We start from the raw sequence: 18,686 nt of genomic DNA on the forward strand, positions 1-18,686 counted from the left end.
TGCGGGCCCTCGACCTGCAATAAACAGAGGAGGATTTATTCAATCACATAGTTTGGGCTCCTAGAATATGGCGCCCTTGTGGCAATCTATTTGATTATATCGAAAGGACCAATGAATTGGGATTTCCCTATTGGGCCAGGTCATTTCGGGGCAAGTGGATCATTTATCATAGAGAGGATGAGCTTTAAGAGAATGATTTAGAGTTCTTGTAGAATGGAACTAGTCAATCTCCTGAGTCTCTATTGATTCTAAGCTCTTTATTATTGGTATTTTTCCTATGAACCGTATTCATCTAATTATGGACGAATCAGTATTGATGCTTTATCACACTGCCTTTTATGAGATGATTCATAATAGACCATACATATTGGAATCATATACCATTGATATTCTCCTTTTCTTTTTCTCTCGCCCTTTCGAGAGATTTTTGTACCTGTTGGTTAATCGGAACTTGGAACAACACAATCCCATGGACATCGATCGATGACGCTGGAAACCTCAAAAAATCCATTTTTTTCCTGATAGGAAGATAAATGTCCTGAGATTCGTGGATTTAAGCGACTAATATGGGATTTTGGGGGGATTTCTAATTGATTTGGGTGCGATTTGGGGTTTTGAAACCCTTCGTCATAAACCCCCTTTTAGGCGAAAAACCCTCTCGAAGATGAAGTTGCTTTTTCTAATGGCTTGTTTGATTTTCGGCGATGAAGAAGCCGAACGGAAGTGGATTGCGTATTGAGTTACGTGCTGAGTAAACTCCGTGGGGCCCACTGTGATTTATGTATTTTATCCACTCCGTCCATCCATTTTTCTAGATAATTTTAGGGCTTAAGCCCAAATATGAAGCATATCCAAAGTTCAAGTGGACCCCATCATAGGAAATAGTGTTAATTGAACGTCTACTGTTGAAAAAGTCTTAGGGGTCACAAAAGCTTTGGATACATGTGAGTTTTATGTTTTGCTTTCATCCAATCCATATCTTTGCGATCTTATGAATAGATCGGATGACAAATAAACATCATTGTGGGCCCTAGGAAGGTTTCAACGGTGGAAATCATAATTCTCATTTTTTCCTGTGGTGTGGTTCACTTGAACTTTGGATATGCTTAAATTTTGTGCTTAACACCTAAAATGAGATGGAAAAACAAATGGACGGTGTGGATAAACCACATACATTCACAGTGGGCACAAGAGAGTTTACTCAGTTCGATCAAGCGTACTTAATATGCAATCCGCTACCCTACCAAGTCACGAGCATGCAACTTGTTGCTGTCGGTGATCGGTGCTATGTGGCCCCATCATGATGTATTGTGCTTTATCAACTCTTTCCATTTATTTTGGTAGATAATTTTAGGGCATGAGCCCAAAAATGAGGTACATCCGCATCTTTGGCGGACCACACCAAAGGAAACTGTGGTGATTAAATGCCACCATTAAAAACTTCCTAGGGCCCATTGTAATGTTTTTCTTCTTTCCAACCTCTTGATTAGGCCACGTAGAATTGGATGAAGTGAAAACACAATTATAAGCTTGATGGGAAACTTTCGTGGCCCCTAAGAAGTTTTAATGGTGGGATTCAATCACTACTATTTCCTCTGATGTGGTTCACTTAAGATTTGGATCCACCTCATTTTTGGGCCCATGTACTAAAATGATATGGTGAAACTGATGAATGGGGTGGATTTCTCACAAGGATCGCAGTGGGTCCCAAAGAGCCCCCAACAGGATCGTCCCTCTCTAGCTAGGTCCTGGTGGAGGAAACGGATTGTGTGCCAACATCCGTGGTGTGTTGAAATCACCAAGCTTTGTGGGCCCCATCATGACTTATGTAGTATATCCACACCGTCCGTCCACTTGGCAAGATCATTTTAGGGCTTGAGCCCAAAAATGAGCTAGATCTAAAGCTCAAGTGGACGACACCACATAATGCAATGGGGATTGAACATCTACCATTGAAAACTTCTTGGGGGTCATGGAATTTTTGGATCAATATCATATTTGTTTTCCCCCTTCATCCATGTATGTGTGACCTTATGTACAACTTGGATGGCAAATAAACATTAAGGTGGACCCTAATAAAGTTTCAACGGTGGGAACCTTTGTATCCACTGCTTTTTATGGTGTGGTCCACTTGAACTTTGGATTTGCCTCATTTTCAGGCTCATGCCATAAAATGATCTCTCAAAATGGATGGACGGTGTGGATGTAACACATACATCATGGTGGGGGCCACAAAACTTGGTGACGTCAACACACTGGTGTGTGGCACACCATGCAATCTACGTCATTAGTGGGGGTGGTACCCAATCTGCACCTGTGGGAAAGCCCCTGCAAGAATCTCGTGCTGCGAAAGTAGATGGGGCTCACCATGATGTTAGTGATAAATCCACGCCGTCCATCTATTTTGCGAACTCATTTTAGGACATGAAATAAAAAATGAGGTAGATCCAAAACTTGATGAGTTGGCAAAAAGGATGGACTACTTGAGATGAGTCAACTCATTCACCACTGTTTCTCATGGTGTGGTCCACCTGAGATTTGGATCTGCTTGATTTTTGGGCCCATGCATTAAAATGAGTTGGCAAAAAGGATGGACCGTGTAGATATAAAATGCATACATTGGGTGGGCCCATGGTCAGGGTCCCACCCACATCCGTGGAAACAAATTTTCAAGCTGTTTTTCCAGCTTATGTTAGTGGATGGAAAAAAGGTGGACCGCAAGATGCAAAACAATGGTCATTAAACACCTACCATTAAAAGCTTACTAGGGTCCACCATAATGTTTTATTGACCATCCAACCCCTTGATAAGGTGTGACAGACCTAGAGGAAGGCGAATTTAAAAAAAAACAAATGTCGGCTTGGCCCACCATAAGTTTTTGGTGGTCAATCACCACTATTTCCTATGGTATGGTCCACTTCAGATTGGGATCTGCTTCATTTTTTGGGATCGTACCCTAAAATGATATGGAAAAATAGATAGAGTATCAGAGATACATAAGAGAGGTCCTCCATTGGTACGAGCGGAGGACATACCTAGGGAAACAGTATTGCCAACATGTTGGGCAACAATACTATGATAGAATGCAATGGGATTTGGATGATGACTACGAGCCACCCCGTCACTCCATGCAGAGATGAAAGATGGCAAAAAATTTATACTATTTGAATTCATTTACTATTACATATCTTAGTTATTGTATGGTAGCTGCATTTGTATTACATAAACTCATTTTGGTTACTATTAGAGTAATTTGTTACACATTTCTTAGTTATTGTATGCTAGCTACATTTGTATTATAGAAACTCATTTTAGTTAATATTAGAGTAATTTCTTACCGCGACGCATGTTTTGGGCCCCATTAAATGAAAATTTATTATGTAATGCATTCTTGTTGCAATTTTTTTATTTAAATATGCAAATATGTGTTTAGACATGTCCTGAAGTTTCATTGGAAATTTTTTTTTCCCCGCATTTTCGGTTATCAGCGATATTATCGGCGATAACGATATTTTATCTTTATCTCTAGCAAGCGAAACTTGTAGTGACACTGATAACTCGAACACTGGTTAAAATAGTAGATTTGTTATTTTCCAAGTCCTTATCAATCAATAATTGGATTCGTTGGCTAGAGAAAAGTTTTATACATAGACTCCCCATCCTTATGGGAATATCTTATAAGCGGTTGACCCACGTAATAGATGATGGGATTTTCTTTTGAGAGATAATAAGAATTTTATTAGAGAACAGGAAGAAAGGAACAAAGCGACAATAAAAGGGGTGTCGAGAGAGCAACCCGGCATTACCCAAGAAAGCCCAGAATACAACCCTTTAATTTTGAAGCACTACAAGCCTATTCAATGACCGACGCTCTAACCCTTTGGGAGATGGCTTCCACCGATTTGCTAGAATTATTGAAGCACCTGGCGTTTCTTTATTCCCAAACATCCCACCAAATTACAAGCAAAGTCATTCTCCAAAGCATTTTCTTCTCAGTCCCTGGGCTCACCCCATGCCAAGCATACAACAAACAGTCCACCGACATCGGAGTGGGCCGTATCATGTGAAAGTGGCTCAACTTATTCGCCCAAATTGGGCCCACAAAAGAGCGATGTAGAAAAAGATGGTCCATTGTCTCCTCATATAGTGTTTGAAGTATTGGTATCGCTACAAGTTTCGTTGGCCAAGGACACGGAAACAATATCGATATCGCCGATAATATCGCTGATAATCAGAAATGCGGGGAAACATGGGAAAAACGATGGAATTTTCAGTGAAATTTCAGGAGATGTTAAAAATTACATATTTGCATATTTAGAAATAAAAAATTTGCAAAAACAATGCATACATAACAAGTTTCCATTTAATGGGGCCTTAAAAGCATGTGTTGTTGTAAGAAATCAGTCCAACCATTCCATCCGGCCTATTTAACCATCCAACCTTCCATCGATATTGCAAAATATCAACGAGACATGATATTTCACTAAGAAATCATCAACAATTGGAAAGGAAATGGAAGATTGTGGTCTCAATATCGCGCATGTTGCGATATCGATAATATCGAGATATTATCAATGACAAATTGAACACTACATACAACCATGTGCCCATGAAAAAAAATTGAAATAAATTTTTTTCTAATAAACAAAATTTTGATGATATCAATTCTTTGACGATATTATTGAAATATCATCGAGCACTTATGATACAAGCATTAACTAGAATTTACATAGTCGAAAATATTGGTGATACATTGGCAATATTGATGCATTGGTAATACAAGTGACACCTAGAATTTACATAGTTGAAAATATTGGTGATTACATTAGCGATATTGATACGTTGGTGATGCTTAGCGATACATTGCTAATACCTGGAATTTCTGATACTACCAGCGTTATCGGTATCGCTGCCAGTGTTATCGGTATTGTTGAGCTGGAGATAAAGATAATATCGGAGATATTTCGATAATGTCGGAGATAACTCGAACACTGTCCTCATCATGCATGCGCAAGATACAAATATTTGGGATCACCATAGCTCTTTTTCGGAGGTTGTCAATAGTAAGAACTTTCTTCCTTTCAACCACCTATCTGAATGCCGCTATCTTTTGAGGGACATGATAGAATCAAACAAAACTTGTGCTTCCCACCTCTCTTTGACAATCACCCCCCTCACAAGAGAATAAAAATACTTGACTGTGAACAACCCTGATTTGTCAACCTTCTAGATCAGCTTGTCAGGTTTGGATGAAATTGGGGAGAAAAAGGTGGATGTGTTCATGATCCTCGACTTCCCCATCATGAAGAAATCACCTACATAGGGGTTCCCAAATGACCACGCCTCCAATTTGGGAAAAACAATCAGCCACCATAACAAATGGGTCTGGAGCCAAATGGAAAATACTAGGGAACTCATCTTTTAGAGGGGAGGATCCCTCTCACGCATCTTCCCAAAATCTGATTTTTTTACCATTGCCCACCGAGAAGCCTATACATCTCAAGAAAGCCGTATTCACAGAAGAAACTCCTTTTTGCAAGGTGATGCAGGACTGATTTAACAATTTTCAGATTTAACAATTCCATTGTACTACATGTTGATCATGTTTATGAGTGAATATTAGGGGTAGATCTAAGGGGGTTTAGGTAGAGAATTAATGGGGGATCCTATGGGGAGGTTTTAAGTCAAAAAAAAAAAAAAAAGAATGAAAGAAACAGAGGGGAAAAGAGGACCTGGGATGGGCCACGCACGCTGGACAGCAGGTTGGCCTGGATGCACGTGTGTGTGGGGCCCACAAAATCGGGAAAAAACTCCCAGTCTAGGATTGGCCAGGGGTGGGTTGTTTCCATACCAAAAATCACTTCAATCCGACACATAGTTTGTGTGTAGTGCTTCACCGAAGTTTCAGCTTCGTAGATGCGTCAGAATCTGAAAACCTTCTTGTGCACCGCTGTAGGAGAGGATTTTGATGTGAAAATTGGTGAATCTGATAGTGGATGGGGTGTTAAGGATGATGGATGAGATGTGAAAGAAGATGATGATTTGGAGTGGGTGTGGTTTCGCACCACGGTAGTTAACCCTTCGAGGAAGGGAGGGCTTCGCACCGAATTTGATCATTCAACTCAATGTGAGAGAGAGGAAGAAACGCATGATTTTTTTTTATTCATAATACCATGAGAGTCCATACATGTGATTGCTTTATTTATAAGAAAACCCTAAATCCAAAAAGACAAAACTACTCTTGCGCAATGTGCGCACACTAATACCAAAACTAAAATAAATAAAATAACTAGTCTAAGCAATCAAAGCCGTTCATGATATTTCTAATAATAAAAATAATCAAAACTCAAAATCCTAAATCATCTAAAGTAGTTGGCCACGATCATGAGATCCGATGGTAGGATCTATGTGATGATCGGGTCCACTCCAATGCTTCATAATGCAACCTCCTAATTATGGGGTCCTCCAAAGTTATCGTCGATTCAAATCAAAAGTGGGGTCTGCCTCCTCCTCAAATACATGCATAGAGGGGGCGTGTGCATGATGTCCCCATCACAAGGCCAATGCGCTGTAGGCTGAAGAGTCTCTTGTCCACTAGCCCCCAATCAAGGATCCATATTTGCTTTGGACAACCTCTTTCTAAAGCGCCCCTTGTCCCCCACGAACCTCCAAGGCCATTTCCCGAGCAACATAGTATTCATGGATTTAAGGTCAATGAAAGCTCCTCCCTCTTCATAAGCTTTGCAAACCTCTTCCCAACTCACTCAATGGAACTTCTTCTCCTCCGCTCCTTGCCACAAGAAGTCTTGCCTTATCTTTTCTAATCTTGAAAGCACCGAAGCTGGACATTTTAAATATTTATATGAAATAAAGAGGGAGATTTAATAAGGCCGCTTTAGTGAGCATAATGCGACTGTCAAGTGGGAGATTCCAACTTTTCAATCTTGCGAGAGTCCTCTGGAATCTTTCCACCACCTTATCCCAAAGATGCTTGCCGGTTTTCCAACACATAGAGGAAGCCCCACAAATGTGGCCGGAAGCGCCCCGGCCGCACACCTGAAGATCTCAGCTAACCTTTCCACCTCACCCCGAACATCTTGCTCTTAGCAACATTAACTTTTACACCTGACATACACCACACCGAAGCATCTAATAATAGTCATCAACCTTTCCACCATTTCGGGAGATGCATCACAAAATAGTTCTTGCACTTGCAATTTGTAGATGATGGGATTCTTGATTGATTTGATTGAAGTTCGAAAGATCTTTCTCACTTCTCAAAGCAGTGGAGCTTTCAATCAAGATGCCTTGCCTCCCCCGTTCAGGCTCTTGGTGGAATTAAAACCTTTATGTGTTGGTAGGATTTTGGCTCAATCAAGTTATCCTTAGTTTTGCAAGTAATGTTGAGATGTTATTATGGAACATGCATGCTAGATACATGTGACAAATGGATGGTTTCATGTTCTTATAACTTTCCAGTGACCTGCGATGCTTCCTAGTTTAAATGGGTTTTGGAGAAACATTTTCAAATCTAAAATAGGTTATTTACATGTATATATTATGTATGTGTGTGGATTTGGTTGTCTTGGTCTGAACTAATTGTGCATTGGGGTGGCACAAAAAATGAAACCTGAATGGGTCTGTTATTGTTTTTTCTTTTTTGCTTTTCAGCCTTCAAGATAATATTTAGCTCATTTCAGGTGCTTGAAATGATACAAATATCATTTTGGCAGAAAACGAGCTATCCCACATCATATATTGAGGTATATCAAACATGCACGTAGGCAATCTCTGTTAACAGTCTCCAATATTAAATTCAAGTTTCACAACGATACTTCACAAATCACACGTAAAAGGAACCTTGAAATGAGACTTTAAGAGATTTTGTTTCATGTATTTTTTATTTTATTTTATATGTTAGGCTTAATGTTTGTTTTCATATAAAGAAGAGCAATTGTTTCTCGTGTATAAGCTGGGGCTCTTTTGTGGTATAAGTCGGGAACTCAGACGTAGAAACTGAAGTCTGTGATGTCAGGCTCCATAACAATAGAACAGCTTTCAACTTGGCATACGTAGACTCTAAACCTATGCCTAAACCCTCCCAAAACCCTCAAACCTCTATTAATCAACCTCTGAAGAAAGTCTAGTTGATTGCTTTCTGGGCCATTTTCATACCCCATTCCCTGGATACCCAAAATTTGTTGGAGTTTCACTTTCACCCAGTTTGAGGAGCTTGGAGTAGCCATTTTAGGTGTAAGACCCAAGCGATCTTCCTCTCTTCCCATTGGATGAACATATGTAAATCATAACTCCAATCAAGCACCATAAGGGCCTGTCTGATTTGGTGGGGAAGGAAAAGAAAAGTATAATGATTATTTAGTGATGGGAAGTTTCACCATGTTTGATTTACAAAGAAACTAATGGATTCCACATGACAATCATTACACTTTTCCATAGTCAAATTCTTTAGCACAAGATTCCAAGCAACCATTGTCTCACAAAATTGAGACATCCACTTGTTATCAAACAAGACTCCTAAAAATGAAATTCATGAGTATCTATGTTTCAATAGTGAGAATCATCAGTATACAATTATTGCACTTTTCTTTTCTTTTCCTTTACTTTCCTGCAAATCAAACAGGCCTTAAAATTACAGCCCTATACTTAGCAACCTCTAATAGTTTATCAAGAAATAGTAGGAAGGTTCATCATTCCATTGTTGTTAATTTGTAAGATCCTTAAGTTTTAGTACTTAATATCATTTTTTGGGAAACACTATAGAGATTAAAAAAAGGAATTTTACCCATCATAGGTTTGGGCGAATGGCTTTGGTCGTGGGTTTGCTCTTCATTACTAGTAGTTCTATGTAAGGTTTATATGAAATTTTGATAACCTTTACCACACATGCCAATGTGTCACATATTTTGGTTCCTCAACCATTCAACAGGTAGATACCATAGCGAATGTTCTTTAGACTAAATCCAGCTGGTCCACCCCTTTGGTGAAATGGATGAAAACAATAACCAATGGTCCACATTTAATTTTCCTGTGTGGTCCACCAGGTGAGTGGCTGGCCTAATTTTTAGGCCAGCGTATTTTCATAGAGGGGCCCACCTGATGAAAACCCTAGCATGGTCACAAATACTTCCCTCTTTAAACACATTTTAACTCTGCTGCAACTCCAATCTTTATATGATAAAATTGTAATTGAATAGAAAATGTTAGGGAGATTCTCGAGATCAGTAAGCTATCACCTCTAATGTTTAGTAAAACACCTGCCCAGGGTGGATATAATTATAAGATTCTTGACTGTACTTCTCATCAAGAGGGAATAGTTTCTTTCATATCCTTTAGAAAGAATTTGATATGTTTCCGCAGGGAATAGTCTCCCCTTAAAGGGGCGGGGACACCCTGTTGTCTAAAAAATAGAGAATTTGATATGTTTTACCACATATAATCATGCAATGAAGTTTGTGGCATGAATTCAATCATAAGAGTTTTTTGACTTTTCTCAAGTTGAAAGAGATCTTCAGTTTCTTTTGGTCATGTTTTGTGTAGAAATCATACCATCTGACAGCTTTTGGTTGCATGCATTGGTTTGTGACTGCCAGGATGGTCGTGCTTTGTACATTTTTGGCCATTTTGTCTATACTATCTCGTATGTGTGTTCCTTGGTTTCTGAAGCTGATGATCAGTCTTTCCTCACAGGTATGTTTATTTTATTTAGGGACAGTTTGATGGTGACAAGGAAATAATACCCTAGTGGAGACATATCCTGACCTGTTGTGATTATCACAACCGCATTATCATTTTCTTTGTACTCTCTACATAAAGAATCGGTGTTAAAAAAATCAACAAAAACTAAAATGGTTTTTTTTTTTCCAATTGGGAAGGCCAGTGTTTTCAATGGTAAACAACTGAGAGACATACAGTGTGGCTGTAATGAATACAGCATTTTATCCATAAAAGAATGATAACAGCATGTCAACATATGTCTCTTATCATGGTATTGTTTCCTTGCTATGACCAAATGGGACCTTTATGGTGAAATTATCTAAAAAGGATTCTCCAGGTTCATATGGCGAGTAGTCTCATTTGCCTTAATTGTGTTGTGTACTTTTGAGATGTTATACATTTTGGTTAACATGGCACCGACTGATTTGTCTTTGTGCAGACGAATGAACTTTATCAATTGGCATCAGTTGCATTTTGTTTAGTTGTTGCTTGGGTTTGTGCCTGACCTCTTCTTGATACTTGTATTGATGTCTGTATTTCTTGCTTTAGCTCTGATTTTACTTTGGTTTTATTTCATATTTACACATATAGTGTCACCAGACGGTTGTATTTTCCTGCTTATTAATCTCGATGCTGTTACCGTTCTTACCTCTTTTGACAACCCAATCTTAGATGAACTTTTTTCAACTTTCCGCATAAAATTATCTCCGCATATTTATCTTTCAAAAAAAAAAAAAAAACTATCTCCATATATTTGTTCTATCATCATTATCATCATAGCCTTGTCCTAGCCATTCAGGGCCGGCTTTTAGAGTCCTGATATGTTAGCCATTCCCATCAAATGCCCTTTTCTCAATATGTGAACAAGCATCTCCCCTTTCACTATAATTCGAGTCATTTTAGGTTTTCCTCGTCTTTCTTTAGACCCTTCAATCCTAATTGTAGTACCTCTCATTTATCGTAGTTGTCTTCAGTCTTTGTTGCACCACAAACCATCTAAATTTGTTCTCTATCATTTTATCTCTTATGGGGTAATGCAGGGGCATTTTTACACCGAGATCGAGTGGAGTGGCCTGTGGGATGCAGGGGCACACTCGGGGTGGGCGGCCCGTGTGAGGCGGGTAGCTCTTGTGAGGTGGGCCCCATTCGTGTGAGGCAGGTGGCTCGTGTGAAATGGAACCCATGTGAAGTGGGGCCCATGAGGGGGGTTCGGCCAAGGTCCGAATCCATGGGATGTGGGGCCTGGGCTATGACATAAATGGATTGATTTGCTATGCTTTATCAGTTCGAGCTTTTAGAACAAGTGGTTAATTGTCCTGCGTCAAAGTAGTATCAGAGTGGGAGGTCTCGTGTTCGAGACTCCTCACGGGGGGTGATTAATGCAAGGGCATTTTCACACTGGGCTTGAGTGGGGTGGCATGTGGGATGCAGGGGCACACTTGGGGTGGGCAGCCTGTGTGAGGCGGGTGACTTGTGTGAAGCGGAACCCATGTGAAGTGGGCCCCACGAGGGGGGTTCGGCCGAGGTCCTAATCCATGGGATGTGGGGTCTGGGCTAGGAGATAAAGGGATTGATTTGCCATGCTCTATTAGTTTGAGCTTTTAGAGCAAGTAGTTAATTGTCCTACATCATGGGGTCTAGTCATGTATGCTTTGAATGACCATCTTGTTAAAAATCCATCTCAAGATCCTCATCTCTGTAACACTCTTCCTCTGCTTATATTACGTTCTATTTGTCCAACACTCTTCCCCATAAAGAATAGCTAGTCGAGTAACGCTCTTATAAAACATTATATTAAATTTCATAGGAATGCAATAATCACATAGCACTCTAAGAGGCATATTTCCACTTTGTTCACAACTACATTTCTGTTGGAAACATCTTCATCAATCTCCTCATCCTTTTGAATGATAGATCTAGGGCTGTACATCGAGCCAAGTCGAGTTGAGGTGGGCCAAGCTTGGCTTGACTCGTCTGTGCTCTCTTTAAGCTCGAGCTCGTCCTCGAGCTTACCATTGGAGCTTGCCTTTTTTGCTAAACCTTTCGAAGTGAGCTCGAGGCGAGCCTACTCCTATCTCAATTTATTATATATATATTTTTTTCTACAAAATACACATTAAAAGTCAACAACATTAAGTCCAAAAAGTCGTACATTGCACAATATCAAATCCAAAAAAAAGTCTCACATATACTATCTAGATGCCACAACATCATGTTCAGAAACTGAAAATATATTACCAATTACGAAAGCTTAAACAAAACTTTAAAAGTATACATTCCTTCATGCAATTTTAGATTCATTCTCGTCTTAACTTCCATTCTCGTTCCCATCCTTAACATTGAAACTGCTACCGCCCCAATCTGGATGCAACCAATCTTATGTACATATCAATGCTTCAACTATTTTTAAGGTGAGTGAGCTTCGATACTTGCTCACAACCCTACTTGTGCTAAAAGCTGATTATGATGCCACGGTCGAAATTGGAATTGACAATGTCTCGTGCCATCACCGAAAGTCTAGGATATTAACGAGCTCTTGATTTCTACCATTGCAAAACATCAAAATCCTCTTCTTGTAAGTTTATGACGGGCTCCTTTAGATACTTTTCCACTTCTGATTTAGTTTTATGTGTCACTGTTTTTTCTTCGTCTAAGAAAGACAAGGTCACGAAGTCACTTTCCTCCAGTAGAAGTACTATACCCAGATTGAGGAGTAACTACTGCCACAACCAACATATGAAGTGAACAACTCTTCAATTGCAACACAAATAATGACGGTCCCTGTTGAAACTCTTTCAGAATTGGAAACGTACCTAACCGTTGCCATCTTGTACCGTGGATCCATAACAATTGCAATGACCATTAACAAATGGCAGTCAGCCCAATACTTATCAAATTTCATTTGCATTCCTAGATGTATCACTTGTAAAAAATCTGGACCCTCATCAGCAACATCTGACTGAGAATATTTTACCTTCAATGTTCTCAGTCAGATCCCTTTATGCCTTTCTTGCTCGGGGTCATCTCCAACATTCAACGGCTACCCCTTTTATCTGGAAATACCCCACCCCCCCTAAATATATTTGTTTTGGCTGGCTAGCTTCTAGAAATCGTATTCTCACTGTTGACAATCTCAAGAAGCGTGGGATGCAGCTTCCTAATATATGTCTTTGCTGTATGGATAACGAGGAATCGGTCGATCACCTTCTCATCCACTGTTCTTTCGTCTCCCATATTCGTCACGACCTTTTCTCCCGATTCAATGTCGCTAGGTGCGTTCCCTCTTCAGCTCACTCCTTTCTTGCATATTGGCACGGGTTCAGGCTGGGGAAATTGAGATCCAAGGTTTGGAAAATGGCTGTTCTGGCTATGTGGTGGTCCGTCTGGTTGGAAAGAAATGAGAGATGTTTTAACAACATTCAGGCTTCGGCTTCGACAGTGGCTTCGTGGGCAAAATCTCTTGAAATCGAATGGGCGTTATCTGTGCCGATTCTCTCTGGTTTTGATTTTCTTTTTCTAGGTTTTTAGCTCTCTTTTCTTTTTTCTGCTATCTCAGCAGCTTTTGTTCTCCTCTTCCTTTTATTAAATTCTAGTTACTTTAAAATATATATATATATATATATATATATATATATATTTTACCTTCAATGAATAAATTTTGCCTTGAATTGATTATGTAAGAAAGAAACCAAAGAGTCATTGGAAGATGCATTATCTAAAGTTATTAAAGAGATTTTCTTTTTGATGCCCCACTTAATGCGACAATTGTAAATGCACTCCGACATTATCACACCAGTATGAGGAGGAACATAGAAGTTTATAATCTTCTTTTGGAGTTTCCAATCCGCGTCAACGAAGTGTGCGATTAATGACATGTATATATTTCTTTGATTCGATGTCGTTCACATATCTGAAGTCAAACTTATTTTTGATACGAATACTAAAAGAGCTTTCAAATTTGCCTTTTCAATTGCATACATCTTCATGCACTTTCTTTTCATAGTAAGACGAGAGACATTCTTATATTTGGGATTAAGGAATTTGCAAAATCCCATAAAAACTTAGCTTTCTACTATTATAAATGGCTTCTTCTCAACTATCACCAATAGTGCATACCACTCTTTCAGCTTTTCCTGATTATACTTATAGGTGGAGAGTGTAAGAGTCGTCCTTTTCAGAAGCAGTAAATAAAAGCAGCTGCTGGACTCCACCAGTCGATGTTCTTTGTCTCTTCGCACATTTATCAGGATGCCTCTGATAATGAATAGTAGAAGAACCAGGATGCTTGCCGTAAAGAGTTTTACAATACTTGCATCTAACCTTAAACCGAACAATCTGGTAGTGTGATCTCATCGAAAAATTCTCATACTGCTGATTTTTTTTTTTTTTTTTTTCCTTTCACTAAACCCGAAGTCGTTTCAACTTTGTTTTCTTCCACAGCTCCCTCCATGGTAAGGGGAGATGTGACTGATGCACCAACACTGGGGGTACTTGGGTTTTCCTCACTAGTCAACTATAAATCAAAATATAACAAGTGTAAATTAAGATTAGGGCTTTACAGGTTGAAGCAATCAATCAATCACATTTATACGTGTATATAAATATATAATACAAATAATATCGGGGCCCCTCCATAAACTGCAGGACACCAGTGTCTCAAATAGTTTCCTAATCAATAAATCTGTCAGGGTACATACATATACATAATTATAGATTGTCTCTAATTGTCTCTAAATGTCTCACCTATTCCTACATGTCTCTATCTATAGGTGCTAATTGTCTCTATCCCATTCGGTAACATACCATATACTGTCCTTATGCAGTTTATATGCGAGCCGAAATTTTGGCAGCATCTCTCCATATTCTGCAGATATTTGTAAAATTCAATGCTGATTAGTTGCCACATGTAATCCATTATACATGGATAGAGGCAACCAATCAGTAAAGAACCACATATTCGGAGAAAATATAAGGAGACACTATCAAAATTATAACTGCATGTAAACTGAAAAAGGGGACAATATAAGTACATGGTATGGTACCGAACTGTCCAAAACGGAACAATTTAGGAATCCATAAATAACAAGCATTTCCAGTCGAATGACTGTATTTGTTCAATATGAATTTCTAAACGGGGGATACATTGCTAAACATAAATACTAATTAACAACATCGGTTAACAAAGATTCATAAGCATAAACATTTAAAGAACAAATATCGAAATAGATAAGAAAAAGAATGAGATAATGATTTAAAGGACAAATATGGAAATATGGAAACATAAAGTGTGCCAAAAACTTTCTATTGATTGAAGAATAGAATAGTCTACTTGATGGTTCGGATCTGATCTTCAGGTTCCTGGATTGCTTTGCAATAATAGATTGAAGCTCCAAAAATCAAGTTGACCAGACAATCTGCTTTGAGTTTAGCTATCTTTTCCTTTTTGGTAATCCAAAAATCAAGCTGAGATGCAAGTACAGTTGCATAAAATGTGCAGCAACAGATAGGTGCAAGAGCATAAGCATCTATTTCAAAATGTTAACAAGTACAACTATCTATGAAGCAGGAATGCAAGCATGACTCGAAGGAGGAGCAGTACCTAGAGTCAATAGAAGGAACATACAACTAAGGAACCAAGTTTAAGGGAGTTTCCAGTCCCGATTTCTTCTACAATTGGATTTTGGCGATGAATAGTGAAGCCCCTACAGGGAAGGTGATCCCTGTATGGAAATGCATGCTGGTGGGGTGCTGTAAGCACAATTTTGATGGTTACTTCAAAAGAGAACACAACTCCAAGTGGGGTATTTGAGAATCTTGAAAATGATAGTGAGAAGCACCCAAGAGCATATTAGATCATCAAAATATTGCCAAGGTGGACCCCATAGCCTCCATGGTTGAGAGATCTAACCATCAAAATTGTTCTGGAGGCTGGACTGAATCTACGTTCTAGACGAGTTTTTAGAACCTAAATTGATGATCAAAAGGTCCAAAACATTAACATATATTTTAATGGGCCCCACATGTGGTCCCATGCGTGGGGGTAGCAAAATTAGTCCTATCCACAGGCTTGTAGTAGCCATATGGTTAACAGTTCCTTTTGAGTTTTGAATTGCCTTGAGAAACCAGTATCTAGATTAAGTTTTCCTTTATTAGAAAGTTTCCTTTTATTTCTAAAAGATCTTAGTTAGCTTGAGTCTACATTTAGTTGGAAAGGCAACCATATATAATCATCCATATGAAGCATTGTAAAGGCAACCATATATAGTCATTAATTTTATTATTATTATTATTATTATTATTTTAATTATATAAAATCATACATATGGAGCAAAAGGTACAACTGTACCTTTTGTATCTGTAGCTATATGAAGCAAAAGGTACAATTTTTTTTTTTTTTGAAAGGTCAAAGGCACAACTTTTTTGTTGAAAGGTCAAAAAGTATAACTATTCCATAATGGTCAAATGAAATTGTTCTTTCTTGAGACTAGAAAGATCCCTTTATGGTTTTCTGTGTGTTTTTTTTTTTTTGGAAGATTGGTTTCCTGTCCTGGTTATCTGCCCCAGAGTAAGACTCTTCTAGGATTTGAGGAAAGACTCCACACTTATCCTCTCTTCTATCCATTCAATTGCTGTTTCCCTCTGTTATTGCTCATGTGTGTGATATTTCTGGAGACGTGGAATGCAACCAAGTCCCCACAATTTGCCATTTGTTTCCATATCTTGATCACTACACAAAGGTCAACCAGTAAACTGATTCACTGATTTGTGATCTTATTTTCTACAGAAATTGGATCTGCAATGCTGATTTTGGATTTAGGTGACTCACTTTGCCATCAGAGCCAGTTTCTGTCTAGCAAATTTGTATTGTTTTCCTAAACTGAATCAATAGCCCTAAATCTAATACCATCTCTCAAACCCTAATCCAGCTGCTTTTGCATCTCAAAATACCCTAAAATCAAATCCTAATTTATCTTTCAAAAATTTAAAAATACCCCGCTGCCATCCTACAAAAACAATAAGCACATCCCAAATGCACAACCATCTCAAATCAACAACCTTTCTAGCCTTACAAATCTAACCATAGCTCTTAATCTATCAAAAGTTTCCATCCAAACCCAAACCAAAACCTTGTAACCCCAACCGCAACATTTTGAATGCAGAAAATCCTACCAGCAACACCTACACATAAATCCTGTGTACAACCCCTAGACCCAATTTCCAAATCCCAGTACATCCTAAACCCAAAATACTAGCCCTAAGTCCATGTCCTAATAAATTACTCTGATGGTTTCAAGAGATGTTAGTCTTCCTTTAAAAAACAAGTTCTCAATTTTATTTTTTTTAAAATTCTCAGAGAAAACAGATACAGACTCTTTGAATGATCTTCAAACATGGCCATTCAAAATTCTGTCACTGTATTTCCTGATGCCACTGCAAAGATTTACTTTAAAACGGCTCTAATGGCTGTATCTGGTTTTCTTCTAGAGAAATGACAAGATAGGCAGCTGTATCACAAGCTATGGTACAGCTGGTTTTCTTTTTCCTGCCAACATGTCACACGTAGAATATCCAGTCTGGGACAAAGGTTTGACCGCACACCTGAAACGAAAATCAGGCCAATTCACTCATTTGGTAGGGCCACACCAGTACACTTGAGTCATGCCATTTGGCTGTCCATTGATTCTGATAGCGTCCAACTTGTATGTGGATCGAGGTGTGGCCCACCTTTTGGAAGGGAAAAAAATGACTGCACCAGTTCAAATAAAGCCGCAACACCAGACATTTTATACACATGGAAGAATCTTAATTACAAGTATTCGACCTCAGTAATAGGATTTTTAATTTTTTTTTTTTTTTTTGGGTTAGCTTGTTAGTACACACCCATGTCAGTACACATACTCCATGTTAGCCACCCCCACTAGGATCGATACCAAGACCTCAAGTGTTGAAACGAGGCATCTCCACTCAGTCTGCCAGTTGAGCTATGGATCTGGGTGTGCCTCAGTAATGGCTTAGCAGCTTCAAAAACGTCTGATGTTAGATGTTTACCCTACCGGCAGGGAAGAAACCTCATTCAGTCCAATGTCTTTGGTGTGGCTTTGATGAGTTCTGGTAAGCCACATGCGCGTAGATAGTAGATCACAGCCTAGCAACACAGTGGCTGCCCCATTGATGGAGGGCCTAGATCTTGCGCACATGTGCCACCTGAGCACGTGTGGCCTGCATGTGAGTCGTTTGGGAACTACAGGCATGTAGAGTTAGCAAAACTGAAGGAAGCAAATAGACAATCTATGGTCACTTTCAATGCCCTCACAAACTGCTGTCTAAATAAATAGTGGCCAACTCCGATTAGAACAGAACTGGTTTCCAATATAAATCATGAGGATACAGTCTACATGACGAAGAAAAACAAAAGAATGCCAGACTTGCAAAAATCCTAGCCCCTAAATGTAGAGTCACAAAACGGTAGGAAGAAGCATACCGGAATGAATGGAGAGCTTGTAGAAAGGAAGATTGAAGATGGAAGATGGCTCCTGCAATAATCAATTGTCTAAGTAAAAAAGTAGCTTCAATTGTTGACGTCCCTGGCATGAAGCCAAACTAATCATTTGATGTCCTTGTTTTCTTGTCGTAGTCTTTGTGCCACCACCCTTTCCCAAAGCTTCATTGTGTGACCAACTGACCTTGGTTCAAAATAGTCTGACACAACTTGGCTTCGGTCAATTTGTATTTATTTTGGTCCCCATCAAAATTATTCGCAGGCCGACGAGGAAACAGTCAATCATCTCCTGGTCCACTGTCCCTTTATCTCCCAGATCCGCTTGGATTTCTTTAACAGTTTTAATCTCAGCGGTTGCATTCCGGCCACCGCTGCTTCCCTGCTTGCTTATTGGCACGGGTTCAAGTTGGGCAAAATTAGAACACGGGTGTGGAGAATGTCTATCCTTGCC

General features: G+C 39.1%; 1 protein-coding gene across 7 annotated transcripts in view; it reads left to right on the plus strand.

Annotated features, from left to right (window-relative positions):
• The window catches only part of LOC131217036 (K(+) efflux antiporter 4-like), a 46,907-nt gene that overhangs the window by 10,055 nt on the left and 18,166 nt on the right, over positions 1 to 18,686 (plus strand). For 6 of the 7 annotated variants that reach the window (XM_058211770.1, XM_058211751.1, XM_058211734.1 and 3 more), the window contains 2 exons: positions 9,612 to 9,708; positions 10,175 to 10,228. In XM_058211770.1, the coding sequence (XP_058067753.1) occupies positions 9,612 to 9,708; positions 10,175 to 10,228 (151 nt within the window). The remainder of the gene's footprint in view (positions 1 to 9,611; positions 9,709 to 10,174; positions 10,229 to 18,686) is intronic. The other variant, XM_058211743.1, reaches the window with a different exon arrangement.

Source organism: Magnolia sinica, chromosome 1, assembly GCF_029962835.1.
Source record: "Magnolia sinica isolate HGM2019 chromosome 1, MsV1, whole genome shotgun sequence".
NCBI classification, from domain to species: Eukaryota; Viridiplantae; Streptophyta; class Magnoliopsida; order Magnoliales; family Magnoliaceae; genus Magnolia; species Magnolia sinica.